The sequence below is a fragment of the Xenopus laevis genome, chromosome 7S, assembly GCF_017654675.1.
Source record: "Xenopus laevis strain J_2021 chromosome 7S, Xenopus_laevis_v10.1, whole genome shotgun sequence".
Taxonomy (NCBI): Eukaryota; Metazoa; Chordata; class Amphibia; order Anura; family Pipidae; genus Xenopus; species Xenopus laevis.
This window is the reverse complement of record NC_054384.1, coordinates 59,860,592-59,881,024: the sequence shown is the minus strand read 5'-3', so window position 1 is coordinate 59,881,024 and position 20,433 is coordinate 59,860,592. Positions and strand designations below refer to the sequence as shown.

The window sequence follows — 20,433 nt, the reverse complement described above, 5'->3', positions numbered from 1 at the left end:
AGAAACCCATGATCCTTTGTTTATTTTTTTCATCATTATATCCAACATTTCTGCTGTCTATCTGCTGTATTTGAAGATGTAGCAACAGGTTTACGTAAAACTGAGTCACCGATTTAAAATAAGATGGAATTTATAACCAGCCAGAGATTTACAACCCTAAGAACGCAAATGGCACATTTCTGGAGTAAACTACACTGGTCTGTAACAAATTAAAAGAAAAAGACAGCATAGGCAATAAAATCCAGTAGATTCATGCGTAGCAAAAGCCAGCTCATTTCCAAGGAAGGAACATGTGCTGGGAAACTTGAAGTAGAACTTTAAAAGGGAAACATCATTATTTATTTCAATAATAAGTATATTAACTTTTAAAGTGTACTTTTCAGTTTCGTAGTGCAGTTTAGTGTAGCTTACCTTCTAACTGTCATCTTGTTTGTGGTTGCTATTGCTGTCTTTTCTTGTAAGCAGCACAAAGACTATGACATGCAGAAAAGTGATCTATGTTACTAGCAGTTAATACTAAGGCTTCCTTCCAGCAATAGCAATGGCTGCAAAAGACCTTCGGCAGGGAATTGTTGACCAAAACTGCTTCTGCTAATATCCACAGTCTTTAGTTCTTGTTCTCAATAATAACAGATCAAAGTATCTTGTGAAAAACCCCTACATCACTACTAAGAACACAGATTTTCTTTTTATTGTGGAACATTAATAGAAGCACAGGTTTCAAACTGGCACAGATTCAGTATGATTGTTCAAATTTAAGATTGGAGTGGATCTTCAATGCAGTACAAATGATTTGAAGAAAAATAACTCCCTAAATATAAATGCTATATTGCTAGAGTGCTTTTTTGAGCACGATCTGGGATTTAAATTAATTTCTATTCTCTTTCATTGTTACAACACTAGCAATTTTACACCACCTAAATCATGTTCTCCAGGTTTCTCTGCACAATTACCAAACCTCAGCTTTTGTAATATAAAAGAACTGATAAGGAGGGAAATGATTTTGCCAAGGAGTCCAGAGATGCTGCCTGCATTAGACGTTTGACCTTCTTGGAGTCCAGATGGGCTCCATTCAAAATGATTGAATAAATAGATAAATAACTACATAATGAAGAATTCAAAACAATTAAACTATTTTAACAAATTAAAAGCACTGCCACTGTAACAGTCCCAAACCATGAGAGTACTCTACATGCAGCTCATGCTCATGAAGACTAAACAATTCCCTTGCTTGATAACATTTCTAACACTATCTACAGCAGGAACTAATTGCTAAACATATCCTTTTGGATAAACAATTCCATTACATAAGATTGAAACCTGACTCAGCAACCTCTGCAAATACATAAATTCTGATGCTAATTGCACTGCTTTCTGTGCTGTCATGTAGTAATTAACTTTATTAATTACTAATCAGCCTTAAATTGTGAAATTTATATTCTATGTGTACTGTATATTGTGAGTGGGTCCCTAAGCTCAGTAAGTGACAGCAGTACAGAGCATGTGCAGCGAATCAGCAGAAAAGAAGATGGGGAGCTAGTGGGGTATCTTCAGAGACACAGATCTTTACTGCTAAAGGGTTGTGGTTGCCTGGTACAGAAGCCCAAAACATAATGTATTACATGTCTTGCCTACTTCTTTAGTTTAGCTTTAGTTCTATTTTAAGTGTGATCTGCGTGCAGCATTTGGATTGCTTGTCAAAGCTAGGCAGGTATCATTATTTTAATGGCTTTGCTCACACTGATATTAGAATTTATGAAAGGTACTAGCTTATTCTGGTAGAATATACAGTGATTTTCTTTTTTTCTTGGGCCAGCTAGTCTCAAATGAGTTGAACTCTGAATTAGATTCAACTCACATAAATTATTTAAAAGGTCAATAACTATAATAATATTTTGTAAACGCACGTTCCCAATGGAAAGTTGATTAGCAATACACATCCAGCATGCATGGTCAAAGATGCAAACAGTTTTGTCTAGTTAAATGTGGTTTATTCCATCGGGAGTGCCAGTTGTGCTAAATACTTGTGCCAATAAGATAATTGCCCCAAATCAAAATGAGCACAGGCATTCTGGAAAACATTATATAAATGGGGGGGTGTATATTTTACCCTACTTATTCAAAACAATTTTAATGGCAATTTTTCTTAATGATTAGAAATTATTTCAGTTAATTGTCTCACAATTTATGGTATGTATTATGGTATGTTAGGGGGTTTATTTACAGTATGAATTGGGAAATGAAAGGGAAGCACACACTGACATTTATTAAATGTCATGCTTTCAGACTTACTACCTAAATGAAATAACAAATCCTTTGTTCAGTTCAATCAATGTTTTATAGCCCTAGGGAATCTTTTCTGCATATCTCTAATCACAGGAGTTACTCAAAATTATTGTACAATGAGCCTGTCAATCATCCAAACTGACCTGTGAACTTACCACAGTATAATGGGGTCTGAAATGGGCTAATCGCCACTTAACTGCGTCTTACTGTGCAAGAAATTGTAGTTATTTTTGAGATGATCAGGCCCAGAGGATTGTCTTTATTTTTTCACATCTACATTGTTTCTCTTGACTTCATTCATGGTTTCCTGTTTTCTGTATGCCTTGTATACTGTAAATAATGGCAATTTAACTAAAGCCTGACTCAGTGTTTCAGGCCACGTTGTATTCCAATTTACTAAGAGTGGCATTTGCTTGGGAGTCACTTCTCCTACTTTCTGAGCTAATTTTGAACACTGCAGCAAAGCCAAACCATTATTCTGTAACCACAAGTTTTCTAAGATCTTTTCTTTCTCTGCTGTTCTGTTTTTACTAAAATGATCACTGCTCCAGTTTTGTTTGAACATTTTTTCTACCTTATGATAAATTTGGTGGATTGGATTATTTTGGTTCTGGTTTGTGTTTAATTGATTACTGTTTGTAAATTAACATTAAAAACAAAAATCTGATCATCCACATCATTTTTGCAAATGGAACTTGATTGTTTAAACCATGTTAAACTACCTGATGTGTTGCCATTATTTTCTTTGTTATGGATTATTTGTACATTGCATAATCTGGATTTTTTTTTTATGTACTGTCGCTTACCGAGCTCATGTGCTGTAGTGAAAGCAGAGGGAAGGCCATCATCCTCTATTACAGAACAGCTACGTTTTGGATCGCACATGGTTCCTACATCTGCCATTCCCAGTGTGTCACAGGTAGAAGCACCACAAAGATCCTGCATGAAATGAAAAGGTGAAATTAACTATCACTATATATGCTATTTTATAATGAGCACTGTGCACAGGTCCACTGCCACGTACCATGCACAGTATCTCACTTCAAACATTTATTTGTGGAAAATCACCTATAACAATATAAATCACATTAAGTAATTTAAAAAATTTTCCCCATATCACACCATAAGGCAGTGCCCCCCCCCGTCTACCTACCTCATGGCAGCCACCCCCTCCTGACTTGTTTCACGATATTGGGCACTTCATCAGAGGAGGTGTGACCATTGTTGGTCACATGCCTTAAATACCCATACAGTTGTTTTATACATATTACAGGGCACCTTATCCGACTGTTTATGTTATATCCCTACTACATAGTCTCTTATACCTTGTAAACCCTTCATTTTAGAAATCTGGATAAATTAGTTAACTGCTACAGTTCCTGATAGTAAAAAGTAGAAAATGCATGTTCTGGGAATATGGACCAAATTTTCAAACATATACACAAAAATGTTTTCCTACCATTGTGAAACTGAATTTGTAGACAATACCTTTTGACCTTCTATACCAAAGTGCTTAGGTGCCACAAATGTAATAAATATTATCTAAAATCATATATGATCCCCAAGTATTTAAATATGTCATACACTGTGTTAAAAACAATATTTTTTGAGTTCAATATTGATGTAAGAAATGGTTTTAATTCAAAATGCCTATTCATTCCCTCGGGTAATACTGTTCTCATTCTAAAAATCCAGTTTGATTCCAATCTTAATAGCTTTGTGGTCAAATTACCTCCACTTCTCTCTACTATGGATACCAAACATCTTAAACTGAATAAACCCTCCATTAGCAGCCTCAAAATGTTTAAAAACAGGATTATCTTCTTCTTTATTATTAATGCCCCTCAGATGTTCTCCTACCCTAACCCACAGTTGCCTTATGGCGCTGCCAACATAAAGAGCACCACATTGGCACTGCACAACATACACCACATACTTTGTGGAGAAAGTTATAGTTATTTTTAATCATAAACTCCTAACTATTTTCTTTATTCCAAAAGTTACTTACTTTTTTTGTACACAAAACAGCACTTATAAAGAAAAAATCCCTTTAAATGATCTAACCGTATATTTTTCTTTAAATCCTTATTTAATCGATTTGGGGCAACATGGCTTGCTTTTTTACTATTTATATGATAAATGGAATATTTTTGGGATACTGAGAAGAATTATAACTAGTTGTGTATCTCTAAACAGTATCAGTCTGAGTTTTCTAAAGCTGGTTAAGAACTTTCAGGACATTGGCTAAATGGATAAAACTATAATCAAAATCTAAAGTGCAGTTCTGTGTGGCATTTCTTATAATAATGATTTAAAAAAGTGCAGAGATGTATAGACTGCTAAGAATGGAAAAATGACAGACAAAATAGTGACTATACTATCCAGGGATAGAGTATGTATGTTTGTTTATGCATGTATATTTGCATATATGTACATGCATGTGTACGTGTTTCTGTATGTTTACTGCTGTCTAAAAAGAGTATACTGAAATTGGGCCACTGTCAAATTCATTTCCTGTATGTTCAATTAAATATTAATCAAAACACACAATTATTGCTTTTTACAGGCACTGGCATAACGTTTAAATGTGTTGGTAATTGTTAATTTACATTAGATTTATAGCTAGCTTTCAATCTGAAAATTCCTAACATGTAACTTTTAAACATCCAACACCATTAGATCATAAAGGAAAAGTATAAGAAAAATGTTAAATTAAGCAATATGTAGCCTTTGATGCCAAGACAGATAATCAACTTTTAAGCTGCTATTATTTTGGGGGTCTAGAAGATTGCCAGTGATATGTATTGGCTGAAATATATTCTGCACACATTAATGGGACAAATTGTCTGTAGCAAATTGTTGTATCTGTTGTCAAAGCATTGCCGAATGCACTGCCAAATATTTTGTCTAGTTATATAGCTAGGCTTTTTAATAAGCATTCCATTTGTGTTACACAAAACAGTTCTGTTCAGAGGAACACCAAACTTATAGTATTTGCCAGATCTGCAGTAATTATGAAGTACCCCTATTGAATGTAGGAGTAAAGTGAATGAGAATGAGCAATACTCCATGATCATGCTAGACACGGTGGGACTCATTTATAAACACAGGGCACATTTGTACTTAAACTGTGCCAAATAGCAACAATTCAGGCTTTTTTCAGTCAGCTGCAGGCAGAAAGAAATCCAATTGGTTGCCATTGATTGCTGCCCTGGTGCAGATTTGCCCATTGTTTAGAAATGAACCCCAACCAGTAACTCATGTCAGTGCTTATTTTATTAGTAGCCTACACTGAAACACAAATAATGGTGCTACAACAAACACCAACAGGTTTGCAATTTTAGGGATGATTTAATATTTAATAGACTACTGCATGATATGCTTGCTGTATGCTTGTACCATGTCTCACATTAGATTGTGGTTCTTTACTAACACTGGCAAATTTACTTTATACAGTGACCAATAGCAACCAGTCAGAGGTTTTACCTATTGGCCTAGAGAAGATTGATCAAACCAAAGTGTTAAGGGTTACTGCACTGAGACTTATTTGCTTAGTGTTAGTAAATGAGCCAATTTTTTCTCATAATACCTGTACTGTGATCAATAACATGCAGAAGTATGTGTCTCCAAGGATGAGGTTATGCTGAAACACAGGGTGACAGCAGGGCAAAATTGTACTATAGTCTATATATCATGCATTATCATAAATGTATTTGCTCCATTGTATGTGGTCATGCATTAAATTAATGCATAAAAATTTACTTTCCAAACACTACTTATTCAGTGCACAATATTTTAGGTATAGTTTGCAGCTATATTTATGTGTTAATTAAAGACAATCTAAGCCTACTGTTTTAGCTAGCATAAACTGTAGCATCTACAGTATGTGACCAATGTTGGTAGTGATATACTAAGATAACTGATTTACCCACACCGTAACCCAATATTGCCCCACATCTATTTTTCTAAGGACAGCTAGACCATGCCCCTCCTCAACCACATCAATCCCTACTCTATAAAAGTCAGCTATTCTCCTGTCCCTTCTCATGAAATGAAGAGCTACACAGATAGTTTGTGCATATGTTGCTGCATCACCTCTGGTGCTAGGCTTGTTTGTGATGACCACTGTGACACTGTTAGCATTTACTGAATTTCTTTGCATTACATGTTCTCCCTAATCAACATAGACCTTCACTGAAGCTGTCATCCTTACTTTTTGACACAAATGAACATCTGCCTTTGATATTGTCTCATCTTATGAAAATCATTTCAGCTTCATGCTTTAGGACCAGGGGTATGGAAAAAACTAGATGGTACTGGCTCCGACTAAAAAGATCCACTGTCTGGCACAAATGTAAATACAGACCTTCACAGTTACCCTTGAATATCTCAAAACTGATGCCTATGCTCATTCAAGGAAATTGATTCAAAAGTCCACACAAACAATTAGCCACACCTCATTTGAGAGATGTCTCTTCTAGAAACACAAAGATCTCTTTGTGTTCTGGGGTTTTACAAACAATTCATGTGCAACTTGTTTTCCACAAGAACCGGTCAAAGGCATTCAAAATAAAATCTAACATCCCAGTGATACTCCCCTTGCATATATTTATTGGTATTCTATTTGGTTAAGAGGAAGTAAATATTCCTTTTTTTATTTTAAAAATGTTAATTATTTGTTTCAGTATTTATTTTTATTTGTGTGAAAAGCAAGAACCACCTATATATGTCACCAGACGTAAACTGACAAAATATTATTTTGCAGTTTGTAAGATACATAAAAGAATCAAAGTAAAATCCCTCTATATACACTATAAAAACACCTCACATACATCATAAACTAGTTTCTAAATAGAACTAGGGAAAAAATCCTCTTTTTCTTTACTGAAGGCAATAAATTATGCCCCTAATTCTCATCAAAACGCACAAATATTAGCCACACTACTGTTATTGTACTGCAATAATAAACTCATTTAACGCATTTTCACTCTGTGGTTCTATGCAATATTGTTTAGTTCCGCAATTGTGTTTATTTGATTAGTAAGTATTTTTAATCACTCTTGTACCGCAACAAAGTTGTAATTTGAATTTACCAATGGTATTTGTTCCAAATGTGTTTACCTTTTAAAAGCATAACATTAAGTTCAACTGAGGGCATGCAGAGAGCAGCTGGATTGCTAAATTCATGCTGAAAAAGAATGTAGCTCTTTTCAATGTAATATGTCTTATAGCATCTATAAACAGTTCCTTTGGGTAATTATTTTTGGAACTGAGAAATCACAAGGGGGTAAGGAGGTTCTGGATGTAGTCAGTTCTATGATTATTTCCAAAGGAGTGTGATTCATTTAAGAGTTAGGAGTTCTCTGCAAATTGACCAAAGCATAGCATTGCTGGGATCAGTAATTCTAACATCTCATGTATAATATGCACTTTTATACTGAAAACAACATGTTGCAGACTGTAATTTAAGCAGTGGCTACAATTATGGAATCTTAAATATCAGCTTGATGAAACTAAACATAAATTTACATTAAAGTGTCAGTCTTAGGAATGTCACTGAGTGTGTGAAATATGAAATAATTCAATATGTGTTGAAATGTTGTGTTATTCAAATTGAGATTTATGAAAAACGTGGTGATTTGTGCCTTTGCCCATGGCATTCATTTTATACTTGTGTAAAGTAAATGAAAAGCAATAAAGTTCTATTTTACAAAAAAAGATAAAATAATGTAACAGGGGCAGAAGCATTCTGTATAGTTCACCCAACCCGCAAATTAAAAAGTAAGTGGAAACACAGGGATAAAACAATGAAAGGGGCAATGAAAGAGGATAAGTTAGAAAAGAAAGAAGAAAATAATCTAAAAATGCTGCCTTAGTAATGGTAGAAGCCTAAGTTAATGATGATGTTAAAAAAAAAAAATAAATAAATTAAAAAAAAAAAAAAAAAAAAAAAAATATATATATATATATATATATATATATATATATATATATATATATATATATATATATATATATATATATATATATATATATATATATATATATATATATATATATATATATATATATATAGTGTGTGTGTGTGCGTGTGTGTCTCTCTCTCTCTGTTATGGAAACTCTTGTGAGAACTAGATTTTTTTTCTTGGCAACAGTACATCCCTGATTTTACAAATGACTAGTTACATTATATCAACCCAATGTAACAAGAAAGTAGGTCAGATTTCCATTTGAAAGCCTTTTCTTAAGCAATTTATTGAAAATAGGCTTCAAATATAACAATCTTGTCAATTCTGCTAGCAATGTATAGCTAGATTGTTGCACAATTCGGCCCTTCAGAGTAGGTTTCATGTGACATGTTAGCCCAGTGTCAAAGTGTTCATGGAGATTATTTTCAAATGTTGACAACTGTGTTATGCAGGAATTATTTATACAATCACATACTGCCATAAACATGTGATATATAACCACATATATTATTTCACTGTTATGGAAACATTTGTCCATAGTGACTCAGATTTTTACTATTATTTATTCTCGAATTGCTATGTTTTGATTGCTCCATTGGATAATCTCTGCCAGGGGGTCAGTATAGATTTGTAGGCAGCCTTAACAGCTGGATTTCATACTTTCAAATTTATTACTTTAATGGCAGCCACTCAGGATTTAGGCATCTATTCATGTTCTCATTGTATGTGTTTTAATTAACAATAAAAATGTTTACCATGCATTGTAGGTTAGTACTGCTAGAACACACAGCATAGAGTAAATGTAAAGATCACTTGATTCTTAGGGGGTTATTAAGTCTGATTTTTTTCTGATTGAACTTTATGGGGCAGATTTATCATGGGTCGAATTTCGAAGTGTAAAAAACTTCTGAATTCAACCATCAAATTTCATAACTTCAATATTCGAAGGTTTTTTTAATCAAATTTGGCCATATTCGGTCGAAGTAAAATCGTTTGATCGAACGTCGAACGATTTTACTTCGACTTCTAAAAACTTAGCCAAATGTTGGCTATGGGTTCTAGGAGGTCCCCATAGGCTAATATAGCAATTCAGCAGGTTTAAGGTGGCGAAGTGTCAAAGTCTAACTTTTTTAAAGAGACAGTACTTCGATTTTCAAAGTCAAACTTTTTTACTTCGAATTGAAGTCGAAGTAGAATTTAGGCCTATTCGATGGTCGAAGTACCCAAAAATTAGTTCGAAATTCGAAGTTTTTTAATTTGAAAATTCACTTTAGTTTAGTAGAAAACAGTTTCACTTTAAGAATAAACAAGCCAGACAGTAGATAATAATTATTATAATCATTGATAGGAGTCCAAGGAGTGTCCACACATAACAGAGTTCAATTTCACAGAATTGGGACAATTCTGTAACATCATAATATCTTGGACAGCACCTAAGTTCCACGTTCTGTTGTATACAACACTATTTACTATTTCAGCTTGGTGCCTTATCAGTTGTGTGACCATTAATCACCAGTTATAATTATTGGCATAGATGTGTGCCTAATTATTTAAACATTATTACTTTTACAGACCCAGTGGTCTGTCCCACAGCTGCAGCTACCATATATGATTTGTTCTTCCTACCCACTTTCACATAAAGCGGGTGGTGGGGTCAAATGATTTAAGAGAGGGATCCCTCCTCCCATTTGCTGCACCTCTGTTTGTCTTTTAATTTGTTTTAACCTAGATTTGGGGCATGGTTGTGAATAAATATTGCCTTTTTAAACTATTTGGATCTTGTTTAATTTAATTCATTGACAGAGTCCTGGAGGTTAAGTCCCTTCTCCACATTTTGATATTTAGTAGAAAACAGGTCTCTATTAAGAAACAGCAAACATCATTTTGAAGAATTCAAGTTAATTTTAAAAAAAGTTACATAAATTTTATACATGAGCATTTTTTTATAATGTTATTTCTATACTGTTTTAATCACAAATAATGTGCTAGTGTTTGGGCTCACGTCATACTGGGAATAGTGTGATTTTTGTATGCTCATTTATGCATGTAAGTGCAGTGTGCAAAATGCAATTTTTGACAACACTGAAATCCTTCTAGGTTACCTTTTAGCAATATAAGATGGTAAGACACAGTAATATACAGGTAGTACAAAGTGTTGGCCATCTGTACCTGTTCTGCTGAAAGGTCTCCATGATTTGCAGTTTAGGTAAAGGAGAATACAAAGGCAAATAATTGCCAGGCAGTGTTCAGCATTGTAAAAGCAAAAAGAAGTTAGAGAAGCCAGAGGAGGAAACACAAGTCAATCCAGAATCAGCAGCAAAAATCAAATCAGAAATATAAATTCAACATTAGGGGGCCTATTTATTAAACCTCATATTTTTCTGGTCGAGTTTTTTTTATACTCTGAAGCTGCTAAAAATTTGAATCCAAAAATTCTCCAGCTAAAACCTGTCGAAGTTATGTAAAAGTTAATGGCAGATGGTCCCTTTTACAATTGGAACATGTGTTTTGCCTAAATAGCCCCCAGGGGGGGAGTTTTTCATCTGATAATCTGATAAATTTGAGTATCTCGGATGACAATTTGAAAAAGTCACACAATTTTGTCAAAACTTTTCTAGCACGGACAATTTTAGATCCAAATTGTTAGTAAATTAAACCAATGTGTGGTTGGGTTAGGTCAAATTTTTATTGTTAAAATTATAGGGAAAAATTTGAGTTTTAATAAATAGCCCCCTAGGGGTCTATTTAACATGCTGTGTAAAAAGTGGAGTACAGTACATTACTGCCAATGTTGCTCACCAATCAGATCTTTGCTTTTGTTTTCTAACTGTTGAAATTTATTTGCTGACGGGTTGCTCTGGGCAATATCATTAGTAATGTGGGAGTAGGGAAAAATAGGGAACAAAGTGACTCCACTTTTTACACAGTATGACCCCTAAGTAATCACTACTGAAACAACAAGGCTCCTTTAACAATGTTAGGGAAGTATGCAAAATGCAAAACAGGGCACAAGTTGCCACAATTTTTGCACTTTTCATGCTTCTCCTACAAAAATGCCTGTGGGCACAGATCCTTGTTTTCCATGAAGTGCAAGACTTGAACATTCTGGAATACAGCAATGCCTGCATTTAGCTGAACTGTATTCTTGAGGGGCAGGCCCATCCTGGTCCCCAGTTTGTCCACTATTTCTTAGGCAATGACAACAGGCACAAAGTGCAAAGGAGCCCTGCTCTATAGCAAGTGCTAAAGGATAGATGCAAGGTGCATATAGAAGCTATGACCCCCACAGAAAGACTCAGTGAAAGAGCAGGGGCAACCTTTAGTTCTCTGGGCAGAGACTGGGATACCCTGGGCTCTAACTTAAATTAACTAGCACTAACACATACAATATCTCCTTTATCTTCCATTCAACTGTTCTTCTGCTCTCTTCTATTTTTCTACTTTCCCGTTTCTCTTATTTAACCATTATTTGTTCTCTGTTATCCCTTAATCTATATTCAAATACTTTCTTAGGGGTGTAACCTTGAGTATCTTTGGAGACTTGACCCGAACCAAGTCTAGGTACATTGGAAATGTTTGGGTCTGTAGTTCCAGTAGTCAAGACATATTGGCTAACATTACAGGATTATCAACTTATTCCTTTCAATTTACCAGTAGGTGGCAGAAGCATCTTTGTCTCTCAGTGAGTTGGTCACAAGACCAGGTGGTACCTACTGCTATTCTGTTAATTAATCGTCTCAGCTTTCTAAAAGTAGGAAGCAATTTCTCATAAGCATTTCAATTGTCAGTTGAAAATTTAGGGTGTGTTAGTTGAAGTTAACAGGATTTATGAAATCTCTTCTCTGTTCTATTTTCTGCCCCATCAACTGCCAAGTATAACATAAAATATGTTCTGATTGCTGACTGAAGTCAGTAGCAGATGTAAGAAGCTGCTTCTTATATTTAACAGGCGCTATGTGACGTATTGGCCATGAACAATAAGTAGTGATGGGCGAAAATTTTGTGCGATTCGCCGCCAGCGAATAAATTCGCAAAACGCCCGCGAAAATTCGCGTAAAAAATTCGCCGGCTTCAAAAAAAATTTTTTCGAAAAAACGGACGCCGACGTCAAAAACGGGTGCCGGCGCCGTTTCGCGAATTTTTCGCCCTTTCGCGAATTTCGCAAATTTTTCGGCGAAGCGAAACGACGTAAATTCGCCCATCACTAACAATAAGTGCATAAATGTAACATTGAATCAAATTCTGCAATTATTTTGCATTGATTTGTGGATAATAGAGCTTCTGGTGTCTTAAAAACCTCTAAAAATAGGGCATACACCTCAAATCTCATACACACATTATCCAAGATACGGGGGTCACTTATACAAATTCTGCTTAACCTCCCTGATCTGTTAAATTAGTACTTTACTATAGATGTAAATTATATGTATATACACACACACACACACACACATATCAGTGCCTTTGTATTAGACCCTGGATTTAAGTTTTATGCATTATAATTAGATTTGAACACAGTGATTGCTTCAGAGTAGTCTATCATGTATTTATATGTCTAGAATAGATTATATTTTTGTGAATGTTTGTAAATATCGAAGTCGAAGGATTTACCGCAAATAGTTAGATCAAATGATCGAACAAAAAATCGTTAGATCGAACGATTAAATCCTTCGAATCGTTCGATACGAAGGATTTTAATCCATCGATTGAACAATTTTTCTTCGACCTAAAAATTGTTAGAAAGCTTATGGGACCTTCCCCATAGGCTAACATGGCACCTCAGTAGGTTTTAGCTGGCGAAGTAGGGGGTCGAAGTTTTTTTTAAAGAGACAGTACTTCGACTATCAAAAGGTCGAATAGTCGAACGATTTTTAGTTTATTTGTTCGATTCGAAGTCGTAGATTCGATGGTCGATGGTCGAAGTAGCCAAAAAAAACTTCGAAATTCGAAGTTTTTTTTATTCAATTCCTTCACTCTAGCTAAGTAAATTGGCCCCTCAATATTTGCAAGCTATTTGGGTTTGTCCTCAGTAGATTATGCCTTCTTTTGAATGATGTGTTTTTTATAGGTGTTTTATTTTTATAGGTTTCATTAATTTATACAGTACATTACTGTTTTCATTAATGCGTGTAAAAAAGATGATTTATATATACACTTCTAAAATGGTTAATTCAGTACTTTTCACCAATAGAGAACATAATAGTACCTAGTGTACAGAAGGTCATACCGACCTTTAACTGACATAAGCCATTCATGTAGTTGCATTACAAAGCATAAAATGCATCAAAATATCAGCTAGATCGGCAGGGGACAAGTTTAAAAACAGCACTCTGACCCAATAGTTACTCGCCCAATCTCAACTCATTTCCAACACTTCCATTATTTTCATTCATTGTTGTGGGCACTTTCTCTCTGTATCACTCTATAATTTTTACTAGGGCATAGTTTTAAAGAGCAGATAACTGGGAAATATTTAACAAGAACTGTATAATGCTTAACTTGCCCTGAATGATGTTATGATGAATTAAGAACATTTAGTAATGAAAAACATATAGATGAGAACTTTAATGTTTTCTGATTGGCTGTGATTGTTTGGCAGTCAGAATGACAGTGTTAGCTATGGCACAACACTGCAAGCTAATGATCCTTGGTCAATGAATGTGATCTTTCCCAAAGTATCAACATTGACTTCTCTGGGGCTTGCACTGCATAACAGACATGTAGTTCTACTGATTTTTAATGATTGACAATTTTACAATACTCCTGTTGAGAGTCTTATAATAAGCAAAAAAAAAATTTACAAAGTTTGTTAATATCTATAATTACTCTGCTGCACAGGGAACATTAGATTCACTAAGGGGCAGATTTACCTAGGGTCGAATATCGAGGGTTAATTAACCCTCGATATTCGACCATCAAAGTTAAATCCTTTGACTTCAAATATCGAAGTCGAAGGATTTTGCGCTATTCCTACGACTGAACGATCGAAGGAATATTCGTTCGATCGAACGATTAAATCCTTCGAATCGAACGATTATTCCTTCGATCAGAAAATTGTTAGGAAGCCTATGGAGACCTTCCCGAAGGCTAACATTGGCCTCGGTAGGTTTTAGGTGGCGAACTAGGGGGTCGAAGAATTTTTTAGGTGGCGAACTAGGGGGTCGAAGAATTTTTCCTCTATTCCTTCACTCGAACTAAGTAAATGGGCCCCTAACTGTTGCACAGATTTGGAAGCTTCAATACTGAAATTCATGCATCCACTACTAAGTGCATAGACCCTGGGAAATGGCATGTGCCATCAAACAGTTTTTTCAGCCATAAACCCAACCCAAGCAAACACTACAGTATATCACTGAATAAACAAGCAAGAAAGGAGACTTGAAGAAGACTTAATTTTAAAGTATGTGGCACCTTGCCTCACATTTCAGGGTTTATTTATTAATGTCCAAGTGCTGAAAACTAGAAAAAGTTTTTTCGCTATAAAATCCAAATTTTTAGTGGAAAAAAACCCTCAAATTTTTCGAGATTTATTATATCCCAAGGATGCAAAAAGTCTAAATCCGAAAATCTGCCATCTCAGACATGCCACGGTTATATATAAGTCAATGGGAGAGGTCCCTATCCTATTTGGTTTTTGTGGTCTGCTCTGGAATTATCCCAAAAATCCGACTATCCGAGCTTTTTTAATAATAAATTAGGCCAATTGTATCAGAATAATTAGGATTTTGATAAATACAGTAACCCCCTTTATGTCTCACTCTGTATGCAGTGCAGCCCAAGTGGAAGGAGTCAAGTATTCAGCTTCCTAGCACCTGCCAGTGCTGACATCTACAACTTGCACCAAAAGTTTCAGCATAATGGACACACTGTAGATTATGTGGACCAAGACCATGGATACAAGAGCTTCCTGCACTGTCAAAGGTAAGCCCAGTGCTTGTGACATTTGTAAAAGGGGCCAAACATTTTTTGATACAAAACTAATAGGGAATTTTTTCGCATTGTTTCGCCGCAAAAATTACGCCCATAGTATGGCGTTGTGCGTCAAAAAAAAACGCATGTCAAAAAAAAATTCGCTTTTCGAAAAAAACATTTTTTTGACGCACATAGACTTTAATGGGCGTTGGCGACATTTCGTTGGTGGCGAATTTTTGGCAAAATGAAATGGGTCAAATTCGCCCATCCCTAAAAACTAACAATTTATCACTGATGACAAAAGAACCATTACCAAATAGAACAAATAAGAATACTGAAACACATAAAACAGGTAGATTATTGGCTAGTACAGATTAAGAGGTCACATTCACATAGATACTTTGTGCATTAAGACAAAAGATTGAGCAGTGTGCTAGTAAAGAGTGAGCAGAGAGCTGTGGAGGATAAATTAGTGTAAAGAAACTTACTTCCAAAAACGTTCTACCCCCATCCCTTACTTCAAATATCAATTCTTCTAGGTGGATCTACATTCACAGTGGAGTTATCTGCACAATGTGTCAGCACCAGTCACAAATGGGAAAGCACCTCATAAATCCATAAGGAGACAATATATACCTGTTCCACTTTCCCCTTACCCCTAAACTGTCTTTTGGTTTTAATGGCTTAAATGTGGTTCTGCCAATAAAGTTTACTAAGTGGAAGTGAATTGACCTATAGCACTTAAATATCATAACATTTTCTATATTGACCAAATTATTGCCCCTGAGAGAATTATTGTGATACTTTATTAGAGTGAATTCCACAAAAGAATTTACACAATGGCATATGGCTTTCTTTCCATCATGTTATAGCATCTAAATCAAAGCAGCTCCTCTGGGGTCAAACCTCTGGATATTTTCTTTCTCTATTTAGATTTTTAGTATTGCAGCCAGCTGTTATTCTCTTTGTTATATTTATAGCACCTGGTATTACTTGCACTTCTTTGTGCAATACATTCTATAAATATAAATATACAGTATATAATATATATTTATTGCAACTTATTAAGTATATATATATATATATATATATACTTAATAAGTTGCAATATATATATATATATATATATATATATATATATATATATATATATATATATATATATATATATATATATATATATACTTAATAAGTTGCAAAGAGCCGCACTCCAAATAGTTTTGTGAATCAAATAATATTTATTTGCATGTGTGTCCAACGTTTCGGCCCCCCTTGGGGCCTTTTTCAAGGAAAACGTTGGACACACATGCAAATAAATATTATTTGATTCACAAAACTATTTGGAGTGCGGCTCTTTGCAACTTATTAAGTAACAATATACTTTGAGCCTGCACCCACACGTATATAATAAAATCCGGATTTGAGTGCGGCTGCTTGACTACAAGATATTGTATTTTTATACACACACACACACGCACGCAGAAAAAGCTGAAGCACACCAGTATTTTCTTCAAAAAGATAAAGCTTTTATTACATCAACGTTTCGGCCCTCGCATGGAGCCTTTATCAAGATACAAACTTACACAAGTGAAAGGTTTTTAAAGACTCACCCAGCTAACACCCACCTCCCAAACACACCCACAATGCAGGTGGACGAAATAATCAATTAGTGAACATTTTCTTTAGTGTGGCTACATTTCATACCAGATGCAATCTGAAAGACAAAATGTATAATACCCTGAGTGCTAAAAGGTTATAACATGTATAAATATACAGAAAGTGCTGAATAATATATATTAAAATCTCATAAAAATTGAGTTACAAAAGTTTTTTTTGTTAAATATAAAAACAAAGAATGGTAATGAACTGAATGCAGAAAATATTTAATACTGAATCTTATTAATATTCAAGTTAAACCTGAGCCTGTTATCTCTTATCCAAAAAAGGGGAAAAGGAACAATATTCGTTTAAATCACGTGGAGCTACAGTATCTAATGTTCTAATCCAATAAACCTCTTTTTGAAGTAGCAACCGGTCCCAGTCACCCCCCCTATTGGGTTCAGGTACCAAGTCTATGCCCATAAATTTTAAGGTGGGAAGGTCGTGTCCCTTTAATAGGAAATGTTTAGGTAATGGTAGATCGGATTTACCGGTTTCTATGGCCCTTTTAATTGAAGATCTATGGTTACCCATTCTCTCACGTAAAGTGTTTTGTGTCTTCCCAACATATGTTAAACCGCAAGTGCATGTTATGATGTAAATTACGTGGGTTGTTGTGCATGTAATGCGATGTTTAATGCGTATTTCCTTTCCAGTGTGGGGGTATCTAAAGGAATTTCCTGATGTCATTTGTCTACATGTAATGCAACCTGCACACTTAAAACACCCTTTCTTCAATTTAGTAAGAATGCCCCCTTGTGAATCATAACACTGAACAGGGTCAGTTTTCATAAGTAAATCTCGCAGATTAGAACCACGTTTGTATCCCCATAATGGACTTTCCTTCACTTTATTCGCTAAATGTTTGTCACTTTGTAAAATGGACCAATAACTATCCACAATGCTCTTCACTGCAGATGACCCTGTGGTATAGGACACTTTACGTGAGAGAATGGGTAACCATAGATCTTCAATTAAAAGGGCCATAGAAACCGGTAAATCCAATCTACCATTACCTAAACATTTTCTATTAAAGGGACACGGCCTTCCCACCTTAAAATTTATGGGCATAGACTTGGTACCTGAACCCAATAGGGGGGGTGACTGGGACCGGTTGCTACTTCAAAAAGAGGTTTATTGGATTAGAACATTAGATACTGTAGCTCCCCGTGGTTTAAACGAATATTGTTCCTTTTCCCCTTTTTTGGATAAGAGATAACAGGCTCAGGTTTAACTTGAATATTAATAAGATTCAGTATTAAATATTTTCTGCATTCAGTTCATTACCATTCTTTGTTTTTATATTTAAGAAAAAAAACTTTTTTAACTGAATTTTTATGAGATTTTAATATATATTATTCAGCACTTTCTGTATATTTATACATGTTATAACCTTTTAGCACTCAGGGTATTATACATTTTGTCTTTCAGATTGCATCTGGTATGAAATGTAGCCACACTAAAGAAAATGTTCACTAATTGATTATTTCGTCCACCTGCATTGTGGGTGTGTTTGGGAGGTGGGTGTTAGCTGGGTGAGTCTTTAAAAACCTTTCACTTGTGTAAGTTTGTATCTTGATAAAGGCTCCATGCGAGGGTCAAAACATTGATGTAATAAAAGCTTTACCAGAAAATCCTGGTGTGCTTCAGCTTTTTCTGCCTTTGGATATTTGATTTCTGAACTGCACCCAGGTATGTAACTTTGAAGTGTGTGCTAAAGTCTTTCACAGTATATATATATATATATATATATATATATATATATATATATATATATATATATATATATATATATATATATATATATATATATATATATATATTTATTGACTTGGGAGACAATGGGGTCTTCTATTACTTTTAAACCAAAAGAAAGCTTTATAAAACCATTGTGTTGGTTGTATTATGGAATATTCCTTAATCTGCATATACTGTATACAAGTATAGTATCTATTATCCCGAATGTTTGAGACCTCTGGATTTCTAGGTATATAAGGTATCTTTCTGTAATTTGGATCACCAAAATGAAATGTAATTATAAAATAAAAACAATAGGATTGCTTTGCCACTCATGTAGATGCATGCAATTAAGGTACCCCCAAATACAAGGTACTTTGTTTAAATATTATAGAGAAAACAGCAACAATTTGTAAAAATTAGGATTACAGTATATAGAATATTATTGCTTAAAATTGGTTCTGTGGGAGATGGCCTTCCTGTAATTTTGGTTTTCTGGATAAGGGATCCCATACCTGTATTCCATGGATACCAGTAACAGTCATAATGATGGTTACAGTTTCTATTGTCACCCATAATTATGACCCCTCTGCAGTCTGTTATCATATTTGTTTGACCATTAGTAAATGGAAAGTCTTGCTCTTCATCATGTCATCATTTGTTCAATGTGTGTGTTTGGAGCTCTCTGATTCCTGCTCTCTACTTTCAGGAAGAATTATTATGCTTTTAAGAAAATGGTTTAATTTACTGGTTCTTTTTACTAGGGCACTTAGCCCTCGTTAAGAAAATATAAAGTCAAAGCAACACAAGCTCATCTTTTAAAAGAGAATGCCCTACTTACAGTAGTGATAATAGTCATCATTTGGTATCATTCTTTCTTCCTTTAGGATTAACCATACTATTTGTCACTGGTTAATTCAATGATAGATTCAGTTATTATTTAGAAAATAATGGCAATTATTCCTAAGCAACTGATCCTCCCCTAATTACTAAACATTTGATATGTGTAGTTGGGACACTATGTACAGACCCATTAACTGTGCCTACATTTTTCTGGTTATACCCCCCCTCAAGTGCTGGCTATTATAGAAAAAAGTGATTCCCTTCCACACTAGCCTTAAGGGGACCTGTCACCCTATGAAATAATGCCAAATTATTTTCTATTTTTTGTCAAGCAAAATAAACTTTACTTACATACATTATTTAAATACAGTTTTTTCAGTCTTGGAATTACACAATCGCAGTATGCATTTTATGAACACTGTTACGTTTTAATCATCCCAAAACCTTGTTTGTGGCCTAGAATGGGGGCCTGATGCACATGCCTATGCACAGGCTATACAATTGTAGACTCTGAGGGCAGAGGGAGAATGTAAGTAGTGCAGTGACAGCTAGGAAGTACAGAATGGAAAATGAAAGGAATTGCCTGCCCTGTCTCTATGCTTGAGGCATAAAGGTGGGACAAAAGTGGGATAGGCAATATATGATTCGCAGCTGATATTTTTAAATACCTTTATAACAGGTATGGTTGTTTTAATTAAAAAATGGGTTATGGTTTTAATTTGAAAAGGACTTTTGTTATTCAGATTATTTTATGTCTACAACACATTTCATATGTGATAAAGGGTTTAAAGGGGTGGTTCACCTTCAAGTTAAATTTTAGTTACTTTTATGTTATAGAATAGCCTTTTCCTAGCTTTGTATTGCCATTGTTACTTTTGTTTTGTTATCTTTCTATGTAGGCCCTTGCCTAATCATATTCATGTCTCTAATTCAAACCACTGCCTCGTTGCAGGGTAAATAAGACCCTAGCAACTCGATAGCTTATGGAATAAAAACTGGAGAGCTGCTGAACAAAAAACTAAATAAC

General features: G+C 34.7%; 1 protein-coding gene across 1 annotated transcript in view; it reads right to left on the bottom strand.

Annotated features, from left to right (window-relative positions):
- The window catches only part of adamts15.S (ADAM metallopeptidase with thrombospondin type 1 motif 15 S homeolog), a 61,392-nt gene that overhangs the window by 15,691 nt on the left and 25,268 nt on the right, over positions 1 to 20,433 (bottom strand). The window contains exon 2 of the mRNA XM_018227708.2: positions 3,093 to 3,225. Coding sequence (XP_018083197.1) covers positions 3,093 to 3,225 — 133 coding nt within the window. The remainder of the gene's footprint in view (positions 1 to 3,092; positions 3,226 to 20,433) is intronic.